The 23,006-nt window shown below is 45.0% G+C and overlaps 1 protein-coding gene and 1 non-coding gene across 4 annotated transcripts; one reads left to right on the top strand and one right to left on the bottom strand.

The window, feature by feature from the left end:
* Positions 1–253: 253 nt before the first annotated feature.
* Positions 254–21,089, bottom strand: Acadm (acyl-CoA dehydrogenase medium chain). Of its 3 annotated transcripts, XM_055614290.1 has the most exons (12): positions 20,978–21,089; positions 18,653–18,740; positions 16,578–16,675; positions 16,413–16,482; positions 16,087–16,187; positions 15,292–15,372; positions 13,953–14,083; positions 9,853–9,961; positions 6,142–6,282; positions 5,512–5,607; positions 3,196–3,444; positions 254–874 (listed from the first exon to the last, which is right to left on the bottom strand). In XM_055614290.1, the coding sequence occupies exons 1-12, from the start codon at positions 21,005–21,007 to the stop codon at positions 803–805; spliced, it is 1,266 nt and encodes a 421-aa protein (XP_055470265.1). In that variant the 5' UTR covers positions 21,008–21,089; the 3' UTR covers positions 254–802. The 3 variants fall into 3 exon arrangements, with proteins under 3 accessions (XP_055470265.1, XP_055470266.1, XP_055470267.1); XM_055614291.1 differs by lacking the exon at positions 20,978–21,089 and having other exon boundaries at positions 18,594–18,734; XM_055614292.1 differs by lacking the exons at positions 18,653–18,740; positions 20,978–21,089 and adding an exon at positions 17,355–18,587.
* LOC129682201 (small nucleolar RNA SNORA15) lies at positions 17,577–17,716 on the top strand. The gene has a single exon (XR_008720947.1). It is a non-coding gene; the product is annotated as a small nucleolar RNA SNORA15 (small nucleolar RNA).
* Positions 21,090–23,006: the final 1,917 nt, after the last annotated feature.

The raw sequence follows: 23,006 nt of genomic DNA, 5'->3' as shown, positions 1-23,006 counted from the left end.
CATCCCTACTTAGCTTAATACCACTGTAGCACTCAATACCATACTCACAAATTGTGGCCATTATTTCCTGTCTATATCTTCTGTGGTCTTTAATAGTAAGATCGAATAAAACTGCACACACATACATGGCACCATACACACAACACATACACATGACTGTTTTATTTCAGCTCCTTTTTAAAGTCATGTGTGGGAAGCCCAACTGTGTACAACAGCCCAAGGGTTTGCATAAACCTGAAGAGTCACAGAAAAATAATTTAAGGTTAGCTTTATTTTAAACAGGACAGGTGAAATGTTGATTCAGTATTAAGATTTTCCAGAAAATTTTTTAGTTTTATAATGGAAGAAAATGAATATATGATTCTTTACTCTTCTGTGCAAAACCAAGTAAATCTACTTTAAATCATTATAAAATGAACACATCAGCATGGACATGTTGCTTAGTCTTTGGAGTCTGATGGGTCCAAATCTGCCCCACGTCTCAGTGTGTGTTAGAGTCCTGTCACATGCATGAGCATGAATGTTCCACTGTGCTTAGGAGATCACACAGCCAATGAACACAACTGAGGGGTAGCGGCACTGGGGACAACTCGCCGCTCAACAGGCCCAAGCCATCGGGAGAGAGTCTCCAACTTCAAGAGAGGAGTACTCCACCAGTGGAATAAATTGTACAGACCCATAATACTCATCTTTCTTCTGATTTCCTCGGGGAGACAGAAAAGCCTTAGTTTTTCTCTGAAGCATAAACAGTGCTTGAGCTTTAGTTACTGAGAACGAAGCATCTTTCAGTGGCAATTTTCCTTTACTTTTTATACTTTTCAACGTGCTCACGGGCTATGATCAGCCTCTGAATTTGTGCAGTACCTTCATAAATCTGCAAGAAAAACACAAAATAGTTTAAACACCTGGACTAATTTGATGTTTCAGCCCTATGGTTGCACCAAACTTAAATGTTATTTAAGTTATTTATCTATTTCTTGAGGTAGGGTTTCTCTGTGTAGCACTGACTGTCCTGGACTCACTCACTTTTTTTTTTTTTTTTAAACTCAGAGGCCTGCCTCTGCCTCCCAAGCGCTGGGATTAAAGGTGTGTGCCACCACTGCCCGGCTTAAGTAATATATTTATTTATTCATGCATCTGTTTATTTCTTTCTTTTTCTAGACAGCATTTCTCTTTGTGAAGCCCAGGCTGTCTTGGAATGCACTCTATTGACCATGTTGGCCTCACACTCACAGAGCTAAGCCTGCTCCGACTTCCCAGTGCTGGTATTAAAGGTGTGCACCACTGCTGACAAGCAAAATGTTCTTTTATGAGGACAGATTAAGTCATAAAACTTTATTTTACAAAGTCAGGAGGCAGACTTAAGACATCAAAGAAAGGTATTCATTTTAAAATGTTTGGGAAATCTAAAGTTTAGTGTTACCAGAGTATTTATTATCTAACTTTTCTGAGCTGTTTCTAGCCGTATCTGCTTTAGTCATTCTCTGTTCTTCATATTAAACAAGATTTTCCCCTGCTGCCTAACGAACTGTTAAAGAAATCAAGACACTGGAGGCTGCCAGCTTTCATTCTTGGTATCCCACTCTCATTCCTGCTGTAACCTTTCAGCCTCGCTTGTTCATTCACTCTTGGGTGGTAGAGGCAAGCCAGTGGTTTACAGAGACAGCCTCAGCCTCTGGGAGAGGCAAAATGCTCAAGAAAGGCTGGCGAGGTGGGATAGGGTGCAAACGCAGTGCTCAGCTTTCCTGTGCTTGAATAAGGACTAGACTGTAGAGACAGACCACTCGGAAGACAAGACTGTGAGTGACGTATTTTAATTTTCGTATGTCAATGTTCTGCTTCCATGGATGGATGTGGCCCACATGCATGTCTGGTGCCTGTAAGCCTCGGGTCCCCTGGAACTGTTGTTATAGATGGTTGTGAGCTCCCATGTGGCTGCTGGGAATACTCCCAGGTCCTCTGCAAGAGCAGCCAGTGCTCATAATTGCCAAAGTGCCTGGCCAGCCCTATAGTCTTCCGTGTTGATAGTTACTGTTCTTGGGCTTTCCTTTTCTAGGGCTAATGACACAGGCTTTTCTGTTGTATGAAAATTAGGTCATAGACATCCAGAAAAGGCAGACATGAAAAGAAAAGGTAAAATATTGGATAATCCTGATTAAAATCAAAACAAACAAACAAAAAAACAGAATTAAAACAGCAGCAAAAAACTGACCAGTTGCCCACATGCCTCACTCCAGCATTTTGCCTCTTCCTCAGACTTCCAATGAGCAAATCTGTCAGATCATCTGCCAGGGTGCGCAGGACAAGGTGGGGTATCGGGAATTCTGGGCCACAACTAACCACAAGAGAAGGTGCACATCTCTGTCTTTCTTACAGAGTCACCCTCAGGTTTTCTCATGGCCAATTTAATTTCAGAGTCAAGTATCAGTATCAACTTCTGACTGTAAGTACAGTTTCAATTAATTCAAGAGATGTCAGACCAACACACAAGACAATACAAGCATGTAGACTTCTCAGAGACAAAAAATGTAGATTGTATTGGCTGAAATCTGAAGACTCCAAGAAGGTAGCATTACACTGGCGATACACGCCTGTGTGATACACTGTCATTTACTGGTCCAGCCCTTTCCCTCTTAGCAGCTACAATTAATAAGAAACAACATTCTTTTTATGTGTTGATTAGTTATAAAATGTGACTCACACCAATCTATAACTATCATTTATCACACTTAAATATTGTTTTGAGAATGATTTTGTTTTTAAAAAAGATTTATTTATTCATTATATATACATAGTTCTGCCTGCAGGCCAGCAGAGGGCACCGGATCTCACTATAGATGGTTTGGAACCACTATGTGGCTGCTGGGAATTGACTCAGGAACTCTGGAAGAGCAGCCAGTGCTCTAAACCGCTGAGCCTTCTCTCTAGCCCTTATTTAAGTACTTTTACATGTATTGTTTAGGTGAATACATGCTAAGCATTCATGTGAAGCTCACAGAACAACTTTTAGGAGTCAGTTCTCTTCTTGAACCATGTGGATTCTAGGAATCCAACCCAGGTTGTCAGGCTGGTGGCAAGTGCCTTTCCCCCCTGAGCCATTTCGCAGGTCCAAATGTCACTATTACCAATGGCTTGAAGTCTACTGTTGTCATTTGTGAATATCTGTTGCCTCAGAAACAACATTGTAGAGCTCACCTGATAGATCTTGGCATCCCTCATCAGCTTTTCCACAGGGTATTCTGTGTTGAATCCGTAGCCTCCGAAAATCTGCACAGCATCCGTAGCTAACTGGTTGGCGATGTCTCCGGCAAAGGCCTTCGCAATAGATGCATAGTATGTGTTCCGGCGACCGGCGTCAACCTCCCAAGCTGCCCTCTGGTAACTGAGTCTAGCGAGTTCAACTTTCATCGCCATTTCTGCGAGCAGAAATGAAACTCCTTGGTGCTAGAATTAAGGGGGAAAAACAGTTAAAGGGTATCTATTGGCAGTATTTGTAATTGTTTTCTGAAACTTTTTTTACATTTTATTTTGCACTACTTATGAACTTGGAGAAAAGTTGCAGCTAGCTTTCCCTAACGTTAACACAATATATGGCCACCAATTTGTGATCAGGACAATCAGCATGAATCTGCAAAACTAACAGACCCTGAGCAAATTGGCCAAGTTTCCCACCAATACCCTGTTATCTGTTTCTGTATCTATTTTTTTTCTTTTTTCTCTTTTGGGTCTTTTGAGACAGGGCTTTCCTGTGTAGCCCTGAATATTGTGGAATCATTTTATAGACCAGGCTGGCCTCAAACTTAGGAGATTTGCCTGCCTCTGCCCAAGTGCCGGGATTACACTCTTGGTTCTGTCATTTATTAGTTGAGCCTAATGTTCTCACATGTGATAAAGGGAAATGACAGTATCTACCCCACTGTACTGGGGGGCAGTGAAATGAGCTGGTAGGTACATGCACCACACTTTTTCCATGCCTGCAATGAAGAAAGCACCCAAAGTGTTAATATAGTAGATATTCAGTGACCACTTGTTAAATAAGACTAAAGCTAAAAACAGAAACTGCATGTCACACGGAACAGCTTCTGATGAGACAGTAAGGGCAACAGCCCATGTACAATGTAACGCTGGGGAGGCTGTACGTTGGAGGTGTCACAGCGTAGAACAAATGGAGGGAGGTGTTTGATTGAAATCCATGAGGAGGTAAAAGAGATGAAAGAGCAGATTTGGGGAAAGAATAAGGTAGAGAGGACAGCAAAATGTTGATAGAAGACCACTATGCAGGCTTAAGAATCCCACCTGCAGCTGGGCATGGTGGCGCACACCTGTAATCCCAGCATCCTAGGAGGCTAAGGCAGGAGGATCTCTGTGAGTTTGAGACGGCCTGGTCTACAAAGTGAGTCCAGGACAGCCAAGGCTACATGGAGAAACCCTGTTTCAAAAAACAAACAAACAAACAAACAAACAAAAGGTAAAATGAATCCCACCTGCCTCCTGAATTTTGAGAATAAAATGTTAATGAAGAAGGAAAGAGAAGAGGGACTGGAAGTGAGCTTAGGTTTGAGAATCACCAACAAAAGTTAAGGAGCCATCTTTAAATCCTAGCATGGTGCCCAGTGCGGAAGCCAAAGCTAGAGAGAGAACACAAAGAAATGCTCAGAGCCACAGGACCGGATGAAATCAGACAACATCATCTTTCACCACTCCAACTTCACTGAAGAGAGAGCTGAGGCAGAAAGAAGTGAAGGGAAGGTCAGTCACTACTAAGGGAAATAATCATGGAGCCAGGTACATGGTACACGCCTTAGCCCAGCACCCGGGAAGCAGAGACAGGTGGATCTCAAGTGAGTTTGAGGGCAGCCTGGTCTATACACAGGCCTGCCTGGCCTAACAAAGCCATGTTTACTGAGAACATATATTAAAATATATCACATAGTTCAGTTATACAGAAGGCACTTCTTAGATAAAAGCTTTTCCTAATATAATTTATAGGGTGAACAACTGTGAGCTGCCGCCAAAAGAAATCTACCCTCACAGGCAAGAGTGACGAGACCATAGAATCTTCTTCCCAACAAAAAGGAGAAGAAGATTTTATTCTTTGAAGATAATTTCTAAATATTTAGATGAAATGAGTGTCTTCAAATTTCAACCAAGCAAGCACACTGATAAGATTTCCTCCTCGAGCAGGGTCGGTAGCTGTCAGCAACATGCTTACTATAGAAGCATGAGGACCGGAGTTCAGCTCCCCAGAACCTGTTATGAAAAACCTGGGTTCAGAGGCGCCAGCCAGGAATCCTGGCACCAGCCGCAGACACAGGAAGATCCCAGAGCTCACCTAACCAAACCTGTGAGCCCCAGGGCAGTGACAGCAGAAGGACACCCAGGATAATAATCTGGTCTCGATGCAGGGCACACTCTCTGGTGAACACACACACACACACACACACACACACACACACACACACACACACACACACACTCTCACAGAGAGAAATCGAGAGAACAAACTATTACCTCTACGAGCAGCTTTCCGAATGTTTTCCTCTCCAGGGCATACTTTGTAGCCTCATCCAGAGCTCTCTGGGCCAGCCCAACAGCGCCAGCTGCTACCTACAATATTAATATTGTGTGAAGCAAACATTGTCATCAGCCACACGGCTTGACTCTCTGTGTGGTGAAGGACAACACAAACAGGCAGTAGTGTCACGCAAGTGGGAGAGAGAACCTGGCTGGGAGCGCAGCTCAGTATAGAGCGCATGCTTGGTCTTCAGCAGACCCTGGGTTTGCCCCATGCAATAAGTAAGTGAACAAATAAACGGGCTCACAGCCTAGACAAGTTCTTTCTGTTTAACCAGGGAGCCTTCCACGCACACATGCTAAGTGTGCAGCAGAATACACAGCGACCCACAATCAACAGGAACAGTCAAGGTAGGGGTGAACTTCCTAGAAATCTAGCAGAGAACCTTTTAGCATCTGCTAAAAAAGTTTCCACTCTGAGCAGCAAAAGAAGTTGAACTATACATAGGACAAGTGATAACCTCTCCACTGTTACTAAAAAAGCAGCAACACCATACATACAATGTCAGAATGAATCTACTCGCTGAAAACTACAAACCAAAGCTCCTACCAACATGATCAGCTTACTGTAGGTCTGGTTCTATCAAAAGCCCCCATGGCAATCTTGAAACCAGCTCCTTCACCGATTAACACATTTTCCTTAGGTACTCTGACATCTTCAAAGGTGATTCCTCTTGTGTCGGAGCATCGCTGGCCCATGTTTAATTCCTAGGAAGATCACATAAGAAACTGTTAGTGTTGATCATTCCTTTGGGTCTTTAAAAATTTTTTGTAAAAAATTCACTTTATATCCTTCCTGTAGCCCTATCCTCTACCCCTCCCAGTTCCACCCTCCTATCCTCCCCCTCTCCCATCCACCCCACCTCATCAGGTTGCATCAGGATTGATCTTGTCCTTTCCCCTGTGGCCTGGCAAGGCTGTCCCACCAGGAGGAAGTGATCAAAAAGCTGGTAACTGGTAAGTGAGACCCTGGCCGATGCAGTCCCCACTTCCCCTACTAGAGGACCCACATGAGGCCTAAGCTTTCCATCTGCTATATCTTTGTAGGGGGCCTAGGCCCAGTTCCTGCACGATCCTTGGTTGATGCTTCAGTCTCAGCAAACCCTTCTGGGCCCTGGTTAGTTGGCTCTGTTGGTTTTCTTGTAGAGCTCCTGTCACCTCCACATCCTTTTCTTTTTCCTCCCACTTTTCCACAAGCCTCCCTATGCATCACCCAATGTTTGGCTGTGAGTCTCAGCATCTCCTTTGAGGCACTGCTGGGTAGATTCTCTCAAAGGACAACTCTGTAAGGCTTCTGTCTGTAAGCTTAGCAGAGTATCATTCATAGTTTCAGGGGTTGGCACTCTCCGATACAGTGGGCCTTTGGCTGGGCCAGGCATTGGGCGGGCATTCCCTCAATCTCTGCTCTATCTTTATCCAGAATAGACAGAGACAGTAGCTGAAGAAAGGGAACAAGATAGGAGAAGGGGCACAAAGAGTTAAGAGGGTGGAGAACAAGGCTGAGGAGTGCAAGGGTGAGAGGACAGAAGGCCTGCAGAGAAAAGAAAGATTGAGGGTGGAGGCGTCTCTGTAACAAACTGGAGACCTAAGTCAGGGCAGGCTCCTGGGAGGACTTGAGGGGACTCAAGCAGAGATTCCTTTGTGCCTTTTTGCAGTTACCTAAAGCAGGGCCGCAAAGCTGAGCCTGTAGTACCTGCTCGGTGAATTGAGCTTCCACAGACTCCAAATACTCCTGTCTCTGCCCATCTTCTGCAGCCGCCCTTCGACTAGAGTGGCAGAGCTGAGCTGTGTGGGAGATCGCAGGCCTGCAAAGCCTGGTAGGTTTCTAAACAGGATCTTTCTAGAAGTATGTGCCAGCCCCTGATCAAAAGAGTATCTCACACACTGGAACAGCACTAACCTAAAGCTCTGTATGACGACTGTACTTTGTCGAGGTCTGAAGGCTGCCTTTGCTTAGTGGAATGTCACGTCATTTTGTGAACAAGCTTAGAGAATGTAATCTTCAGCAAAATGATGTACTGAGAAAATTATGGATTTTGCTTTCCCACTTTTGCGGGGACATGTATTTACTTTTTATGGTATGGGGGGGGCATAATCCTGGCACAGAACACGTGTGGACATCAAGGGATGTCTTATGGGAGCTGCTTCTCTCCTCCTACCATGTGGGTTTGGGAACAGAAGCCAAGGCATCACATTTGATGAGAAGCGCCCTTACACACTCCAACCCTGCCCTGTTTTGTGTAGGCACCCTCTGAGGGGTGTGTTCTAAGATTTTTAGTGGACCCTGGAAACTGTGCATAGTGCCGGGTCTTTTACATGCAATGCATATATATATATATATACCCGGCTCATTAATTAATCCCAGTGCTCTTGAGGCAGAGGTAAGCAGGATCTCTGTGAGTTCCAGCCAGCCTGGTCTACAGTGAGTCCAGGACAGCCAGAACTACACAACGAGACCCTATCTCAAATAGGCTAAAAGTACAAAACCAAATAACTAAAACAAACAAACCAAAAAACCCAAAATGCTTCTTAGACTCATCTCAAAGCATATAGTTTCGAAGACACAAAACCTTTTGACAAACCAAATCTCACAGATTTACAAATAGCCATTTGTTTAAAAGAACACTTTAGGAGGCTAAGTGGCTAATAAAATATCTGCGACCCCCTCCCACTGGAAAGTAAGTCCGCAGGGGTAGAAATTTTTATCATTACCCAGCATACAGTGTGCACTCAGTAATAAATATTGATTCAGATAGGCTTTCCTAAGTGCAAATGAGATTCGAAACAGCAAGACAACATTAGTTGTCACCAGTTTGCCACTGGTGAAGCACAAGCTCCGAGGTTCCTTCCACTTAGGGAAGACGGGCACAGGTGGGGCCTGAGGCTGCCAGGAACCATTCTTAAGGGGGAGCACACGATCTGCCACACAAACACACGAACACCAGTCTCTGGGAGAAGAGTGACTGCCCACAGCACTCTACTCTGTATATACGTGGGAGTCAGTACTCTATTTGTAAGGTGAAGTCTGCCTTCAACATTTTCTCCTTAAAATAAAGCATGCTGTGGCACCAGAAGTTGCCCAGGCCACAGTCCTACAAGAGTCTGTCAGTAACACACCCCAGCATTGATCTCAGGCTGCCTCCTGCCTTTGGGACTCGGTAAATCATTTATTTAGATCTCGGTCTCTGTAGTCGGTGACCATCAGACTGAAGTAAACAGCACCTGGCGTCCAGCCTTTACACTGCTGTGACCTAACGAAGTCCTGCCCCAGCCTCCCTTCCTGAGACACTCTCAGTACCTAGTCCAGGCTGGCCTAGAATTTGTGATCCTCCTGCATCAGCCTCTGGAGTACTGGGACAAAGAGTGGGCACTACCATGCCTGGCAGAAGCGAATACACATTTTACAAACCAAAGCAACACATTTCTAAAGAGATCTAGTCACAACAGAGGGTTCTGTAAACATCGACGTTTCCTTAGAAATCTGTTTCATATTAACTAGCAACTAAAGTTTGTCTTTCCAGTTCGGCCTGAGGAGACCAGCTCCAGCATCTGACCAGGTAGTTCACCTTTCCATATGGAGGAGGAAGACAATTTGTTCCAGTAACCTTTGGGACTCTGGCTTGATTTCTACAATTTCCTCTTTGCCATAGACGCAGACATTGTTCATCACTGATATTTTTTTCTGAAAACTTCATTTTGCGAAAGCACTTCGTTCCCCGTTTCAATCTTAAGCCGCGTCTGTGAGCTCTCAGCAGGACGACTTAGGCCATTTCTTTCACTTGTTGGGACATCTTTTACCCTCTGCTCCCATGAGACTGGATGCTCAGTGGGTTATTTAACACTCTCTCCCTCCCACATCCCATGCCATTGACAGACACCCTCACGTGCTTTCAAACTACAGACGCTTCTGTTAAGGCTGTGGGATAGTGAGTAATCCACCTATATCCCATGGCTCTACCTGTTCTAGCCAAAGCTTGTGCCGATGCAGTGGGAAGGAGGGAGGAGTCCTCCGGGTTCTACCCTCCACCATGGGGCAGTGTCATGGCACCCTGGCTTCCATGCACACCTACAGCCGACATGAACGTGGTCTGCCTCTAGAGAGCTCATCTTTCTAAATGACTTCAAAGATTTCTCAGTGACATAGAAATTATGTCCCGATATCATCAAGATGCAACTGGATTCATATTCCAACTTAAAAACATTCTCATTAACGGAAACAATTTTGACACAGCTGAAATTGTACTTATGGAGGTAACCGTTAAGAAACGGACTGCTTACCTTCTTTCCAATGTGTATCCCTGGGGTGTCACCTTCCACAATGAACCCAGTGAAGGCTTTACTAGCAGGTGCTTTAGGATCTGGGTTTGAGCGTGCCAAAAGAAAATACCTAATGCACACAAACCCACAATGAAGGCAATTATAATAAGGCACACCACACGGTAACTGCTCTCTCAGTACTCCCCCACCCCCAAACCCCGGTGTCACTATCCCCACTTGACAGAAGAGAGGATGAAGAGTTAGATGGTCTTCTAAACTTGCACAGGTACCAGTTTTACCAGAGCACTCAAACATCTATTCCCCAACTAACGTGGTTCTTAACTTTGGGGTCTGGGAGAGTTATTCGTAAAAATTCCTTCTGCAGAGACAATGTAGCAGTAAACTGTGTGTTGGAGCTGGAATGTTCCTCTCTGGGCCAGTCTTAGGTCCCACAGGACAAGCAAACAGCAAGCCGAGCACAGACGTCACTCCTGCTGCTGTGAGGGCTGGCAGCACAGCAGTGTTCAAGCTCTGCCTCAATTATTAGCAATATTTACTGGCTCTCCCGCAGAAAGACTTTTCCCAGAAAGATTTAGAAGAAATGAAGTATGAGGGAGAAAAAAAAAGCAAGTTCCTTTTCTGAACCACCATATCCAAACTACTTTTCTTTATATCCTGATACAGACTGAGTTTTTGGGAGCCCTTATAAAAGGATAAATGTACTAAAATCCATAGCCCTAAAGAAAGTAAACAACAAGTAGGACCCTAGGGAAGATGCTTAATCCTCCTTTAGAAGGGCAAACAGGATAGACATTGGAAGTAGGAGAAGACAAGGAACAGGACAGGACCCTTCCACAGAGGACCTCTTCAAGACTCTACCCACCAGGGTATCGAAGGAGATACTGAGACTCATAGCCAAACTTTGGGCAGAGTGCTGGAATCCTGATGGAAGAAGGAGATAGAAAGGCCTGGAGGGGACAGGAACTCCACAAGGAGAACAACAGAACCAAAATACCTGGGTCCAGGGGGCCCTGCAGAGACTGATACTCCAACTAAGGACCATGCATGGAGAGGACCTAGACTCCCTGTTCAAAGGAAGCCCATAGGCTGCTCAGTCTCCAAGTGGGTTCCCTAGTAATGGATACAGAAGCTGTCTCTGACATAGACTCAGTGGCTGGGTCTTTGATCACCTCTCCTGGGGGTTGCAGCCTTGCCAGGCAACAGAGGAAGACAATGCAGCCAATCCTGATGAGACCATATAGGCTAGGGTCAGATAAAAGGGGAGGAGGTCCTCTCCTAACAGTGGACTAGGGAAGGGGCATAGGGGGAGGAGGGTGGGTGGGACTGGGAGGAGATGAGGGAGGGGGTCACAGCCAGGATACAAAGTAAATAAATTGTAATAAATAAATATATAAATAAAACTAAATAAAAAAGGACAAAAAAGCCAAATGGCTTAGAGGTAGAATCCACAGTGAGCCTTGTGTCCGTGCTAGTACTGAAAAAGAGAGAGAGACTGAGTATTTTATTCTTTCTTATGCAATGAATTTATTTTTATGCTAAAAACCCCAGTAATTTATTAGTTTATCATCGACTATGGTTTTATTTAGTGATAGAGAAAGACAGAAATTTATTTTCTAATTTCATGAATCACTGAACTTGTCTTTTTTGGGAAGAATTATAGTCAGTTCTTAAAACTATTATTATTTAGTTGCATTGTTATATTTGTCTTGTTCAATTGTCATGGCTTTTTTACTTGCTTATTACTTGCTGATGTGAGGATACTAAGTAATTCTGTTAATCCCATCCCCAGCCTTTGTGTCTCTGCACCATGAGCTACCATTTGGTGAGCTGTGCAGTCCCCCAAGGTGGGATGCCTTTCCACACTGCACGTCACAGAAACATACAGATGGAGAACTTCTTCCCCCAAGGTGGGATGCCTTTCCCACTGCACGTCACAGAAACATACAGATGGAGAACTTCTTCAGAGGCAGCTGTGCTGGGTCACAGCTGTGCTGGTCACACCTATGATGCTAGCATTTGGGAGGGTAAGGCAAGATCACCATGAGTGTGAGGCCAACCTATGCTCCACAGTGATTTTCAGACTAACCTGAGCTACAGAGTGAAACTATCAAACAAAACAAAACAAAACAAAACAAAAACAAACAAAAGACAATCTTTCTTTTCAGACAGGAAAATTAGTACCGTAATCTCCTACGGTAGTTTTAGTGAGAACGGTCCCATCGGCGTACATATCTGAATGTTTAGCCAGCAGGGAGTGGAACTGTTTGAGTGAGAAGTATTAAAAGGTCTTCCTTATTGGTGGGCTGGCTTGCTGGAGAAAGCGTGTCATTGGGAATGGGCTTTGAGGGTTCAGAAGCCCAAGCCAGGTCCAGCCTCTCTCTGTCTTCCTGCTGCCTGAGATCAGGTTGTAAAGCTCTCAGCTAAGCTCCGGCACTGTGCCTGTCTGCTTTCTGCCATGATGGCTGTGGACTAGCCTCTAAAGCTGTGAGCAAGCCTCCAGTGAAATGCTTTTTCCTGAGAGTTGTCTTGGTAATGGTCTCCTCACAGGAATGGAGGCAACTAAGTCAGCCCCTGACCCTCGTAGGTCTGTGTCATGTACTTATAACAGTAGGTAAAAACACTATTTTCTAAGACAATGCATGTGGGTCCTATTACTGGAATGACTGTCCTTATAATTAGTCAGGGCTTACATTTTTCTAACTTTCATTCTAAATTAATTCTAAACCATCTTTCTGAAGTAACCATTCAAGTGTACTCCATTTGATCTTAGTCAAATGGAACCTATCACCTATCCATCCCCTATCTTTCCTTCAGCCTATCTACCCACCTGTTTATCTAACCGTCTGTCTATCATATATCTGTCCATCGCTCTGTCTATCCACCTGTTTATCTGTCTGTCTGTCTATCTGCCTACCGACCTGTCAATCTCTCAGTGTGGCCTTGAACTTCTGATATCCCTACCTGTCTCCCAAGTGCTGATGCTCCAAGGCACGTGCCACTGCCCCAGCTCTGCTCCTCTTTACACAAACTATTTCAATAATTACATTCTAAGCTTATTTCAAATTGACCCAGACAAAATGTGTCTACGCATGTTCCAGAGGCTTCCCCTAACAGATCACTTAGCAGCTTCTGGACTGTCCTTGGTCTCAACTGTGTTCACTCCTGGCTGGGGTTGTGCTTCTGTTTCCTCAGCCTGAAATCACCGTCCATGCATGCATCTCCGCCCTACTTCTGCCTTCCCACAAAATTTATAGCGGCTTATTAAGCGTTCCTCTTTAACAAATGATCAAGTAGTTTTCTCAAAATTCTGTATTTATGTAAATGGCTTTTGATGTTTAATGGAACATTATATCGTTATGTTTAGACCTACACATCTGCAAGTTTTAGATTTTACCAACATCAAACACTGCCCTCTTTTGCATATAAACTGATGTTTTTGTCTTTTTTTTTTTTTTTTTTTTTTTTGAGACGGTCTCATGTGGCCCAGGCTGGCTTGAACTTGCTATGTAACTGAAGATAACCTTCAACTTCCTGCTCCTTCTACCTTTGCTCCAAGTGCTAGAATTACAGGTGTGCACTACCATCAATGGCTTGCTTTTTTATTTCTGTATGATGCTGGGATCAAATCCAGGGCTTTGCATGCTAGAAAAGCACGTGACCGCAGAGCTAACCCCCAGCCCTGTGGCCCGGGTTTTCAGAACCCCGAGCCTCTGCTGGGGATGGGTACTACGGCACAGGGCTTGCCTGGCATGCAGAGCTGCAGGTTCAATCCCAGAGCTGCAAATCCACCCAGAATCAGAACAACACCCTACTGCACTTTCTGCTTCCCTTCGAGTGAGGAAGGGCTAGTGCAGGATGGGCAGCGGGGCCTGCCTGACACAGTCCGGAAGACTAGCTATTTTTACTGCACTTTACACGTTAGACTTAAGTTAATCTGGAAGAAATAGCTCTAGGTCTTAAAATAGAGCCTGAGTCACTGAGACATTCATAACCTCGGATGGACCTTCCAGTCTCAACACTACAGCTTGCCTTACCTGAGAAGGCTTAAACAGAAAACAAGAAAGGGAGCCTGGGAGACGCGCCGTCGGGAAGCAGCATACCAGTTAGCCTTCCCGCCGTTGGTTATCCACATCTTCTGGCCGTTGATGACGTACTCATCTCCCTTCTTCTCTGCTCTGGTCTTAATGCCAGCCACATCAGAGCCTGCTGAGGGCTCCGTAACACAGTAGGCCTTGGATACACAGACAAAAGAAAAACAATTCAATGTTACTTATTAAACTGTGACTATCTGGCAATAGTATTATTTCATTTGTTTTGTGGTTCTAGGATAGAACTCCAGTTCTCAAGTGTGCTAAGCAAATGTTCTACCGGTGAGCTATACCCTGGCCCCTGCATTTTGTCTTTGAAGGCAGTATTATAAATGAATGCCTAAAATCACAATGTTCTTAGAAAATCAAAAAATTGCTCAAATGTTAAAACATTTAATATTTTAAAACATTTTAACTTCATGGGATACCAATGAACTATAGAAAATAGTTAAACAAAATAATTAAATTCAACTTAATATATGCTGATTTATTTGCATATTTGCTGAGTATCTCCTGTGTAGTAGGCTTTAAAACAAGATAGGAAAACCAGAGCTGAAAGGCAGCCTGCACTTGAGATTTTCACAGGGTGACAGGGTAACTGTGCTAAGTGTAGGCATTAAACCCCAGGATTTGAGAAACCGCGTCCCTGAGCTGATGCTTAAGTCAAATCTCAAACAGAAAGAATATTCTGTAGAAAAAGAAAAAAAGTGAGAAACTAAGTATTCTCTTTAGAAATAACTGCATGAGATGAGGATAAGAAACAGGATAGGGCTGGGACATAGCCTAGCACACATGAGACCCTGGTTCAGTCCCAGCACAACATAACTGGATATGGGCAGTAGTACCCATCTGTGATCCCAGCACTAACAGGAGTTCAAGGTCATCTTGGCTACACAGTGATTTCAAGGATAGTGGGATGCACTGAAGAAAGAGAGAGTGGGGGAGTCAGAGTGACAGCACAGAGATGGGGCAGAGTTCTTCCGGTCTCCCACGTGCTGGGATCAAAGGTGTGCACCACCCTGCCCAGACAAGGGCATTGTGAATGATAAATGAAGCAGTTTCTCTCTGGGAGAGTTGAAGGACAGCCTGAGCTGCAAGCAAACAAGGAGCCCACACAACTGCTCGCTTCTGGAGCTGCAGCCACCACCACATTCTGAAAGCAAGCAGCAGGACAAGCACGACACCATTCTGGAATCCACAAACAAGTGGATTCTCCCTTATGGGGATTGCAGAGACACTTTCTTGACAGCCCTAAGTGCCTGCTGACTTCTGTCTTCCCTGAAGATCAGAGCCAGCAGCTCCTGGTCCACTCACTGGGAAAGGGGAGCGAAGCCCGGTGGAGCATACTCACACACATCATTGGCTGCTCCGTCATCCTCCCCAAATACTTCTTCTTTTGTTCATCATTTCCAGCAATAATCACAGGCATTTGCTACCAAGGAGAATCAACATGAAAAGAGCAAGATATTTTATTAGTTACAGAAACACAGTTCAACAAGTAAAAAAGAACTACCTGCCTCCCCGAAAGGAGTAAATTCAAAGCCTTGCATTTGCAAGAAGACACAGTTACTATCATACACTCCTCCTAAAGTTACAGGTGTGGCTTGCTGTATCCAAAGACTGGTGACATAAGATGCTCACAGATTAACTTATGTGCCTTCGTATGTATGGCACACCTCCTGCAATGCTTGGTACATTTCAGCATGGCAACTGAGCAGCAGGCCCACAGGATGGCATCTGGGCTGCCCCAGGCCTCGCCCTTGCCCGAGAATTTCCATGGACTTAGCCAAAGTGTACAGCTTCCTCCCAAGGACCCGGAACTCATTTGTGACAACAAAGCCACAGAGATAAAGCTGTGCAATCACAACTCCAGGCTAGGTAGCAATTCTTCCTTATCGTTTTTTTATGGCGATGAACCCAACTTCACTGTTAGTGTCTCGTTAACATCTTCTTAAACTGTAATTTTACTTACTTTGTACATGTGTGCACGTGTGTACATATATGTGTGCACAAGCTTCATTATGGAGGCCAGATGACAACTGGGGGGAGTCCGCTGTCCCCTCCCATCACACGGTTCCCGGGGCGGAGCCTTGAGCCACTGAGTGGCCTCACCAGCCCCAGGTTAATTATTTTCTTAGTAACTTACCCCCAGAGAATTCGCTTCAATGGCAGTTTGCACCCCTGTACACCCATACGCCAGCTCTTCGGTAATTAAACACGCATCGAAAGTTCCCAGTCCGAGACCACCTACGGCGCCGAGTGTTACAATGTGAAGAACAAACACTCAGCACACTCAAAACCAGCCAGATGCGGGGAAGATGCCTGTGCTCTGAACCGAGGACCAGGCTCCCAAGCAGGCAAGCACTGTGCTCTCCAAAGAGGGAAACAGAGGCAGAGGGCACTGACCGGCGACAGCATTTCAGAGAATGAGGGGTCTTTAATTTTAGGACTAACCATGTAAAGGGGGCTTACCACAACTCTCCGGAATGTGTGTGTTGATCAAGCCAAGCTCCCAGGCTCTCTTAATTAGAGGGAACGGGTACTGAAGGGAGAAGGAACACGGTTATACTGCACCGGCAACCCCGCTGGTCACACGATCTCGCGGTGCCCGGGTTCTCCCTGCGCGGTGATACCTACTTCACCAGTTCTGTCGTATTCGGCAGCCACTGGGATTATTTCCTCTCTGGCAAACTTTCGAGCAGTTATTTGAAATTCCTTCTGCTGTTCAGTCAACTCTAAGGGAAAATTATTTTGAGAACATCAAAAAGAGGAAATCAGGTTGAAGAAACAAGCCCTCGAGGCTGGGATGTGGAGGTTTGTATTCATCGTGAGATACGCTTCTGATCGCTTCTGACCTCAGGGCGCGTCTAAAGAAATGGGACACACCCAGTCAGCACGCAGTAATAAAACTTGTCTCAGAGAGTTACAGAAGAACATCAGCAGCATAATTTAAGTTTCACTTTGCTTTTCAACCCCAACAGATTTAAGAATATAAGTTCTCACACATAAACTGGTAAAATCAATGAGAAATTTCTCCAAAAATAATAACCACATTAAAAAACCTTCTGTATTACCAACAGGCCATATTCAAACAATTCATTTATACAAAATAAAACTAGTTATTGTAAAATTAGTGGGGTGACTATGTTGTGTAGACCCCTGGGGTAAATGTAGGTTGCCAAGGGCACTTTTGTAGAGCTGTGCTATCTAGCGTTTCAACGCGGGTGCATGTGTGTGAAAAGTAAGGCTGGAATAAAGCTCAGTGCTGAAGCACCTGCCTACCTATCCTGTGCGAGGCCCTGGATTCCATTCCCTGCACGAGGGTGGGGGCAGTTGAAGGTCGTATTGGGTATTTCAGACAATTAGAGTAAGAGCCAAAGCATATAAGAATGAGCCAGGTGGGGTGGCACGCACCTTTATACCCAGTGCCCAGACTGCAAAGGCAGGAGGATCTCTGTGAGTTCAAGGCCAGCCTGGTTTACCATGTGAGTTCCAAGCCAGAGAGGGATACACCCTATCTTAAAAAAAAAAAAAATTAAAAAAAAGGGGGAATATTTATGACTGCAGTTATCATTTGTAGGGCCACGGGAGGTAAAAAGGAGGATCAGGTCCCTCATCATCGGGAAGACAAGGAGACTAGGGTGGCACTCTGTGTGCTCCAGCCAGCTGTTCACACAGCCAGACACCTCGAAAACGTAAAGTCTTCCTTTAAGACTGGCATGCGCTTTTGTTGTTGTTGCTGTTTCAGTACACTGCTAGTAAAAGTGAGTACAAATACCAAAGAAGGAGCAAAAGAGCAGGAGACAAAGGCAGAGGGAGGAGGTGACTCCCTGGGTTTATACACGTGTGTGTATACATTATATCTATCTAAGATGTATTTTTACTCAAGTATACTTGAAATAATCCAATAACCCTGGACAGCCTTCAGACTGCCAAGGGGCCAGCTCAGCCTTATAACTTTTCAGAGATGAAGTGAGCAGACAAAATGATTTCCTGGCTAGAGGAAAGGTAAACATTTGAAACAAAAACAAAACAAAACAAAACAAAAACCCTTTAGGGTGTGAAGGACAGCAAAACAAGGATTTACATCACATTTTCAACCTGAATGCTTCAGCTTATAAAAGGGAAGACAAATGTCGCCTCTTCCTGCAGCTCCACACTCTCCCTGGCTGCAGGCCCGAGAAACTAATGCTATCAGCTGCTGATAAATTGGATAAATTGAGCCTTTTTTTTTTTTAATCTTGTTACATAACTGAATTGAAACCGTGCTTAGAGAAGCATTTGTTGAGGCCGGCCTGACTACTCACACCTTTAATCTCAGGACTAGGGAGGGAGGGGTTGCCTGATCTGTGAGTTCCTGGCCTGCCTCTCTTCACAGAGCTCCAGCCCCGCAGAGCTATACAGTGAGTCTACCTCCAAAGAAAAAGAAAGTATTGGCTACATTTAACTTGTAAGTTGAAGACAAGGCACAGATATTCATAGATAGATATTCATTTATCTGGGCTATCCAGATGAAGAGCAAAAAGAGGAGGAATACTATAGATACAGCCAACACTCCTGAACGCACAGGCGCTGTAGGAAAGAATGCTATAAACAGAAGAACCAAGAGCCACAACCAAGCGCCACCTGTGGGCGGCGACTGGCTCTACTCACTAACAGACAAACATTCCAGACACAGATTTCCAAGTCAAAGGATGGGATGGAGCGCGGACCAAAACTAAACCCCACTCCCGGCTCCTGCTTCAGTGATGCTTTCCTGTGCTGTGCTCGGCGCTCAAAGTAGGAAACGCTTCTCAGGACCTGGAAAAAATACACACAAGTAAATTTGATAAACTTCATACCAAAATAAAGAACACTGGCTAGGCCACCGAGGTGGCTCCGTGGATAAATTGCTCACTGTGTAGACAAGGACCTGGCTTCAGCTCTGGAACCCACGCAGTGGGAGGAAAACGCCTGACACTGCTGTCTTCTAGCCACCACTCCTGCTTTATGTACTTAGAGGTCCACACAGACACACCCACACCCAAATTATTACCTATAGTGTCCATCACAAGTGAGCTAGGCATTGGTACGGCTGCTTTTATTCAAGAGCTCTGTTTATAAAGTCAATGCTACATAAATTAGAATTCAAATGTCAATTAGCAGCTAGACAGACATCTATCCATGAAGGAACTGTTATTTAACTTCCTATTTTATTGTCATTTGTATGTGTCTACATATATGCGTAGAGTGCCCAAAAAAGCCAGAAGGTGTGGGATTGCCTGGAGCTGGAGTTAGATAGTTGTGAGCTGGGAACTTCAGTACTGGGAAGCAAACTGGGCCCTCCGCAAGAGTAGCAAAAACTGAACGACAAGAACAAACCATAATCAGTTGCTCACTGGAAACCCTCGCCTGATGTGTGTGTGTGCGCGCATGCATGTGCAAGTGTGTGGGTAGAGATGGCTTAATAGAAATAATAAAGAAACAGCACATGGTTAAGAAGTTAGCATTGTTCTGACAACAGTGTCCTTGGCTTTACAGAAGCTTTTCAGTTTCATGAGGTCCCATTTGTTGATTGTTAGAGCCTTAGAGCCTGTGCTGTTGCTGTTCTGTTCAGGAAGTTGTCTCCTGTACCAATGAGTTGTAGGCTCTTCCCCACTTTTTCTTCTAACAGGTTCAGTGTGTCTCGTTTTATATTGAGTTTTTGATCCAGTTAAGACTTTAGTTTTGTACAGGGTGATAAGTATGTATCTACGTGCATTTTTCTATATGTAGACATCCAGTTAGAACACCACCATTGTTGAAGATGCTGTCTTTTTTCCATTGTATGGTACCTCCCCTATCAGTGGAAGGGGGAGGGAAGGATTGGAGGAGACGAGGGAGGGGGCTAAAGCTGGGATACAAAGTGAACAAACTGTAATTAATAAAATAAATGCCAAAAAATAAAAAGAAACTAGGGCTGCAACATTTAGTCCTAGTTTCTGCAAACACCCATCTCAGAACAGTTCTGAATACACACCTGAATAATAGGGCTCACTAATCCTAGTGGATAATTCAGATATTATTAAAATAAGATATCCAGGCCAAAGTAGCAGCTCTTGGAAGGCAGAGGGAAAGCTGTAAACTCTGGACCAGCCTGATCTACAAGGTGAGATCCGATATAAACAGGCAGTAAAGATGACATTCTGTAATCATAAAAGTACTGCCTATTATTCTTCCTGGCTGTCTGCCAAAACAACAGACTTCCAATATGGAAACAACACTGACTTTAGTCCTCAAATCTGCAACAACAACACAACTAAACACTTTCCTTAGAAATAAAGTCTTAGCTTTATAGCAAAAACAGAGAAAGGAATACGCATTTTCTGATTAGTTATGGGGCTAGGCTTCCTTCACCTGTCCTTGGAGGTACCAAGAAACCTTTCGTTCTGTTGTCACAATTAAACATAAACTTAAAAACCTTTCAATTTCTCCTTATTGTAAAGCAATGGGGGAAAAGAGTCAATCAAGACAATAAAATAATTGTAAATCCTAAAACTACTGCTTTGGGGCTCTAAGGCAATTTTAATCCAGTTTTAGGTGGCATGAATGGAATGCTTGTTTGAATATATCGATAACCTGTAGGGTATCAAGAATCTAGTGGCACAACAGAGCTTAGAAGACGAAATGCTGCAGTGTACAGACAAACTTCACAAAAGTCCTTGGGTGCGTTCTCTTCCCTTCCGTTTTCTGGAAGGGTGCCCGCACATTACAAAACGCGGGCACCCTAAACCTGGCTTGCGCACACCCAGGACCACAGCCTGTTCACACCCGTAGCTGCCGAAGGACACCCTGATGCCTTCCTGGGGTGGGGCTGTATTGAAAGTTTGCTGCGAGTACTCCCCTCTGCTGGAGCAGGGTTCTGACGCCGGGTTCCCACCGGAGTCCGGAAGGGTGGATAACAGGGACCCCCGGCCGAGGGCGGAGCAGGTCCTCAGGACCACGCCTGCAGGGGCCAGCGGCCGGAGGGCAGCGCGGATCCACGTCCCCCCGCTCCCGCCCGGCCGGCACCCGCTCACCCCGCAGCCTCTGCGAAACGCCGCTGCCATGATGACTCTCCGCTGCGCTAGCTCCGCTCTCCGCCAGGCAGCCCGCCTTGTGCATCCCGGCCCCGCCCACGGGGGGCGTGGGCTGGGGCAGTGTCCGCGGAGGGAAGTCCCGGCTCTGACCCCGCCCAGGAGACTGAGGGACCCAATCCTGGCGGGAGCCTGGGCATCCTGGGATAGCTGGCCGGCCTGCGCCACTCGAGCTCCAAAGGTCTGTAGGGAGGGCTCCACGGGGGAGCTGGACCCGAATCCAGGCCAGAGGGCGCAGCGGACGTTTCCCCGCAGTCAGCTGTGACCTTTACTCGGAGAGTCAGATCCGTATGGCTTCAGTATACACTGAGCGTCAAACGTTGCTTGAGAGCGAAAGAGTGCCGGTGCTTCTGAAATTTTGAGCAGGAATTTAACTGCTTGCGCAGCAGGGCATAAGCCAGGTGACCGAGAACAAAGATTACTGAGAGTTTGCGGCCAGTCAGAGCTAAGTTGCAAGACCTAACTCCTAAGCAAACCAAAGCAAAAGAGCTTTCGTGACTTCTATTTTTCTCAACATTTTCAAGGTTACTTATCCACCCGTGTGGATGTGGAAAGCGTCCTTGGGAACGCAAGCTGGGCGTATCCAAAAGCTCCCCAGCCTGTGAACACTGGGAGTAAACATTTTGCTCACTAGTTCTTAAATTTTGCTTTAAAATCAAATTGTCTTCCAGTTAGACCTACTGCCTGATATGGTGGCTGGGCTGTTATGAAGGGGTCAGGCATCTCAGTTGCCAAAGCTTAAGTGAAATTTGCTGTCAGTCCCCTTCCTCAAACAGCTGGGGCACAAGAACTTATTTCAGAGCCACTAATGAACAAGGAAACATTCTCAGTTTCTCTCTTCCGTGCCTGTAGCATTGTCACACACAGCAGAGCCTGGAGATAGTGTGTGGATTTCACTATGACATAAATGGTCAGGTCTATAAGATTAATCTTTTAACAACAACAGTAATAATAGTCTTTCCTGAGACACAGCTCCGGGAAAGAGGGCCTCCCTCTGAATGGCTAGCTATTTAGATCTCTAAGTGTGGAGAGACTGGAACATCCCAGGTCCTCAGTCAACATTATCTGGGCCATGTTTAACCCCCTTGGTAGCCATGTATTGCCTTCCTCTATGTGGGCTTTGTGACTGTGAAGTAGATCCTTTAGAAAGTACAGACATACACACCTACCCAAAGGCTAATGCTGTCAGATAGCATCTGAAGCCTGTAGCTGAGACTTCCCCTGTTCTGTAATGTTTCCACCAATGTATTTGAACAGCATGTTGATATATGTATGTCTTTCTTTGTTCTGTTTCTGTTAAACTTCTTCATACTGCCACTTCACTGGAACATGGACTTTGGGGTAACCTGGATAGATGTTTTAGAAAGGATGTCCTTCTGTCTCTGGTACAGTGTCTCACTTCACTCTGCTTAGTCATCCTCAAACAGGAATAACATGGGTTAATATCATACAGCATTTGAGAGATTAACATGCTTGTGTAGTCGGTCAGGAGACAGATGCAAATGAAGGTACCAGACTTTTGTCCTTTTCAGTAACCTTCTGGGCCCAAGCCAAGAGTTGGAGCTTTTGGGCAACAGCAGTTTCTAAAAGTTTGATTAGTCTCAAAACTAATTTGAACATAATGCATTCCAATTCTAAGTGTTTACATGACATGTGGACTTGTGAGGCCCATTATCACACCTGTCTGCACAGTTACTCCCTACTGTCACTTATCAGCCAGTCACTGGCAATACACATATTTCTCCATGCCTTTTACGTTTGTTTTCAAGCCAGAATATTGTCCCATGTAAGGTTGGTTTTAATTTCTTTTTTTAAAAATCTAATTAATCTTCTCTCAACAATACGATCTTTCAAAAAACTATGTGCATATCTGTGTGTCTCTGTGTGCATTGAGGCCAAAAGACGATCTCAGATTCCCTGGAACTGATTCCCTGGAATTACAGGTGATTGTAAGCCTCTGGACATGTGTGTT

This window comes from Psammomys obesus, unplaced genomic scaffold (genome assembly GCF_907164565.1).
Source record: "Psammomys obesus unplaced genomic scaffold, mPsaObe1.curated_primary_1811, whole genome shotgun sequence".
NCBI classification, from domain to species: domain Eukaryota; kingdom Metazoa; phylum Chordata; class Mammalia; order Rodentia; family Muridae; genus Psammomys; species Psammomys obesus.
The sequence above is the reverse complement of the archived record's forward strand: the minus strand, read 5'-3'. Positions and strand labels throughout refer to the sequence as shown.

Bases quoted from the DNA above. Each gene is read 5' to 3' on its own strand.
- Acadm (XM_055614290.1), bottom strand. From the start codon at position 21,007: ATGGCAGCGGCGTTTCGCAGAGGCTGCGGG. The intron at 16,676-18,652 runs GTCCGCGCTCCA...ATTTTCCCTTAG, and splicing joins GGGAGTGGGGTTTAGTTTTG to AGTTGACTGAACAGCAGAAG. The intron at 14,084-15,291 runs GTGAGTATGCTC...TGTGTATCCAAG, and splicing joins CGGAGCAGCCAATGATGTGT to GCCTACTGTGTTACGGAGCC.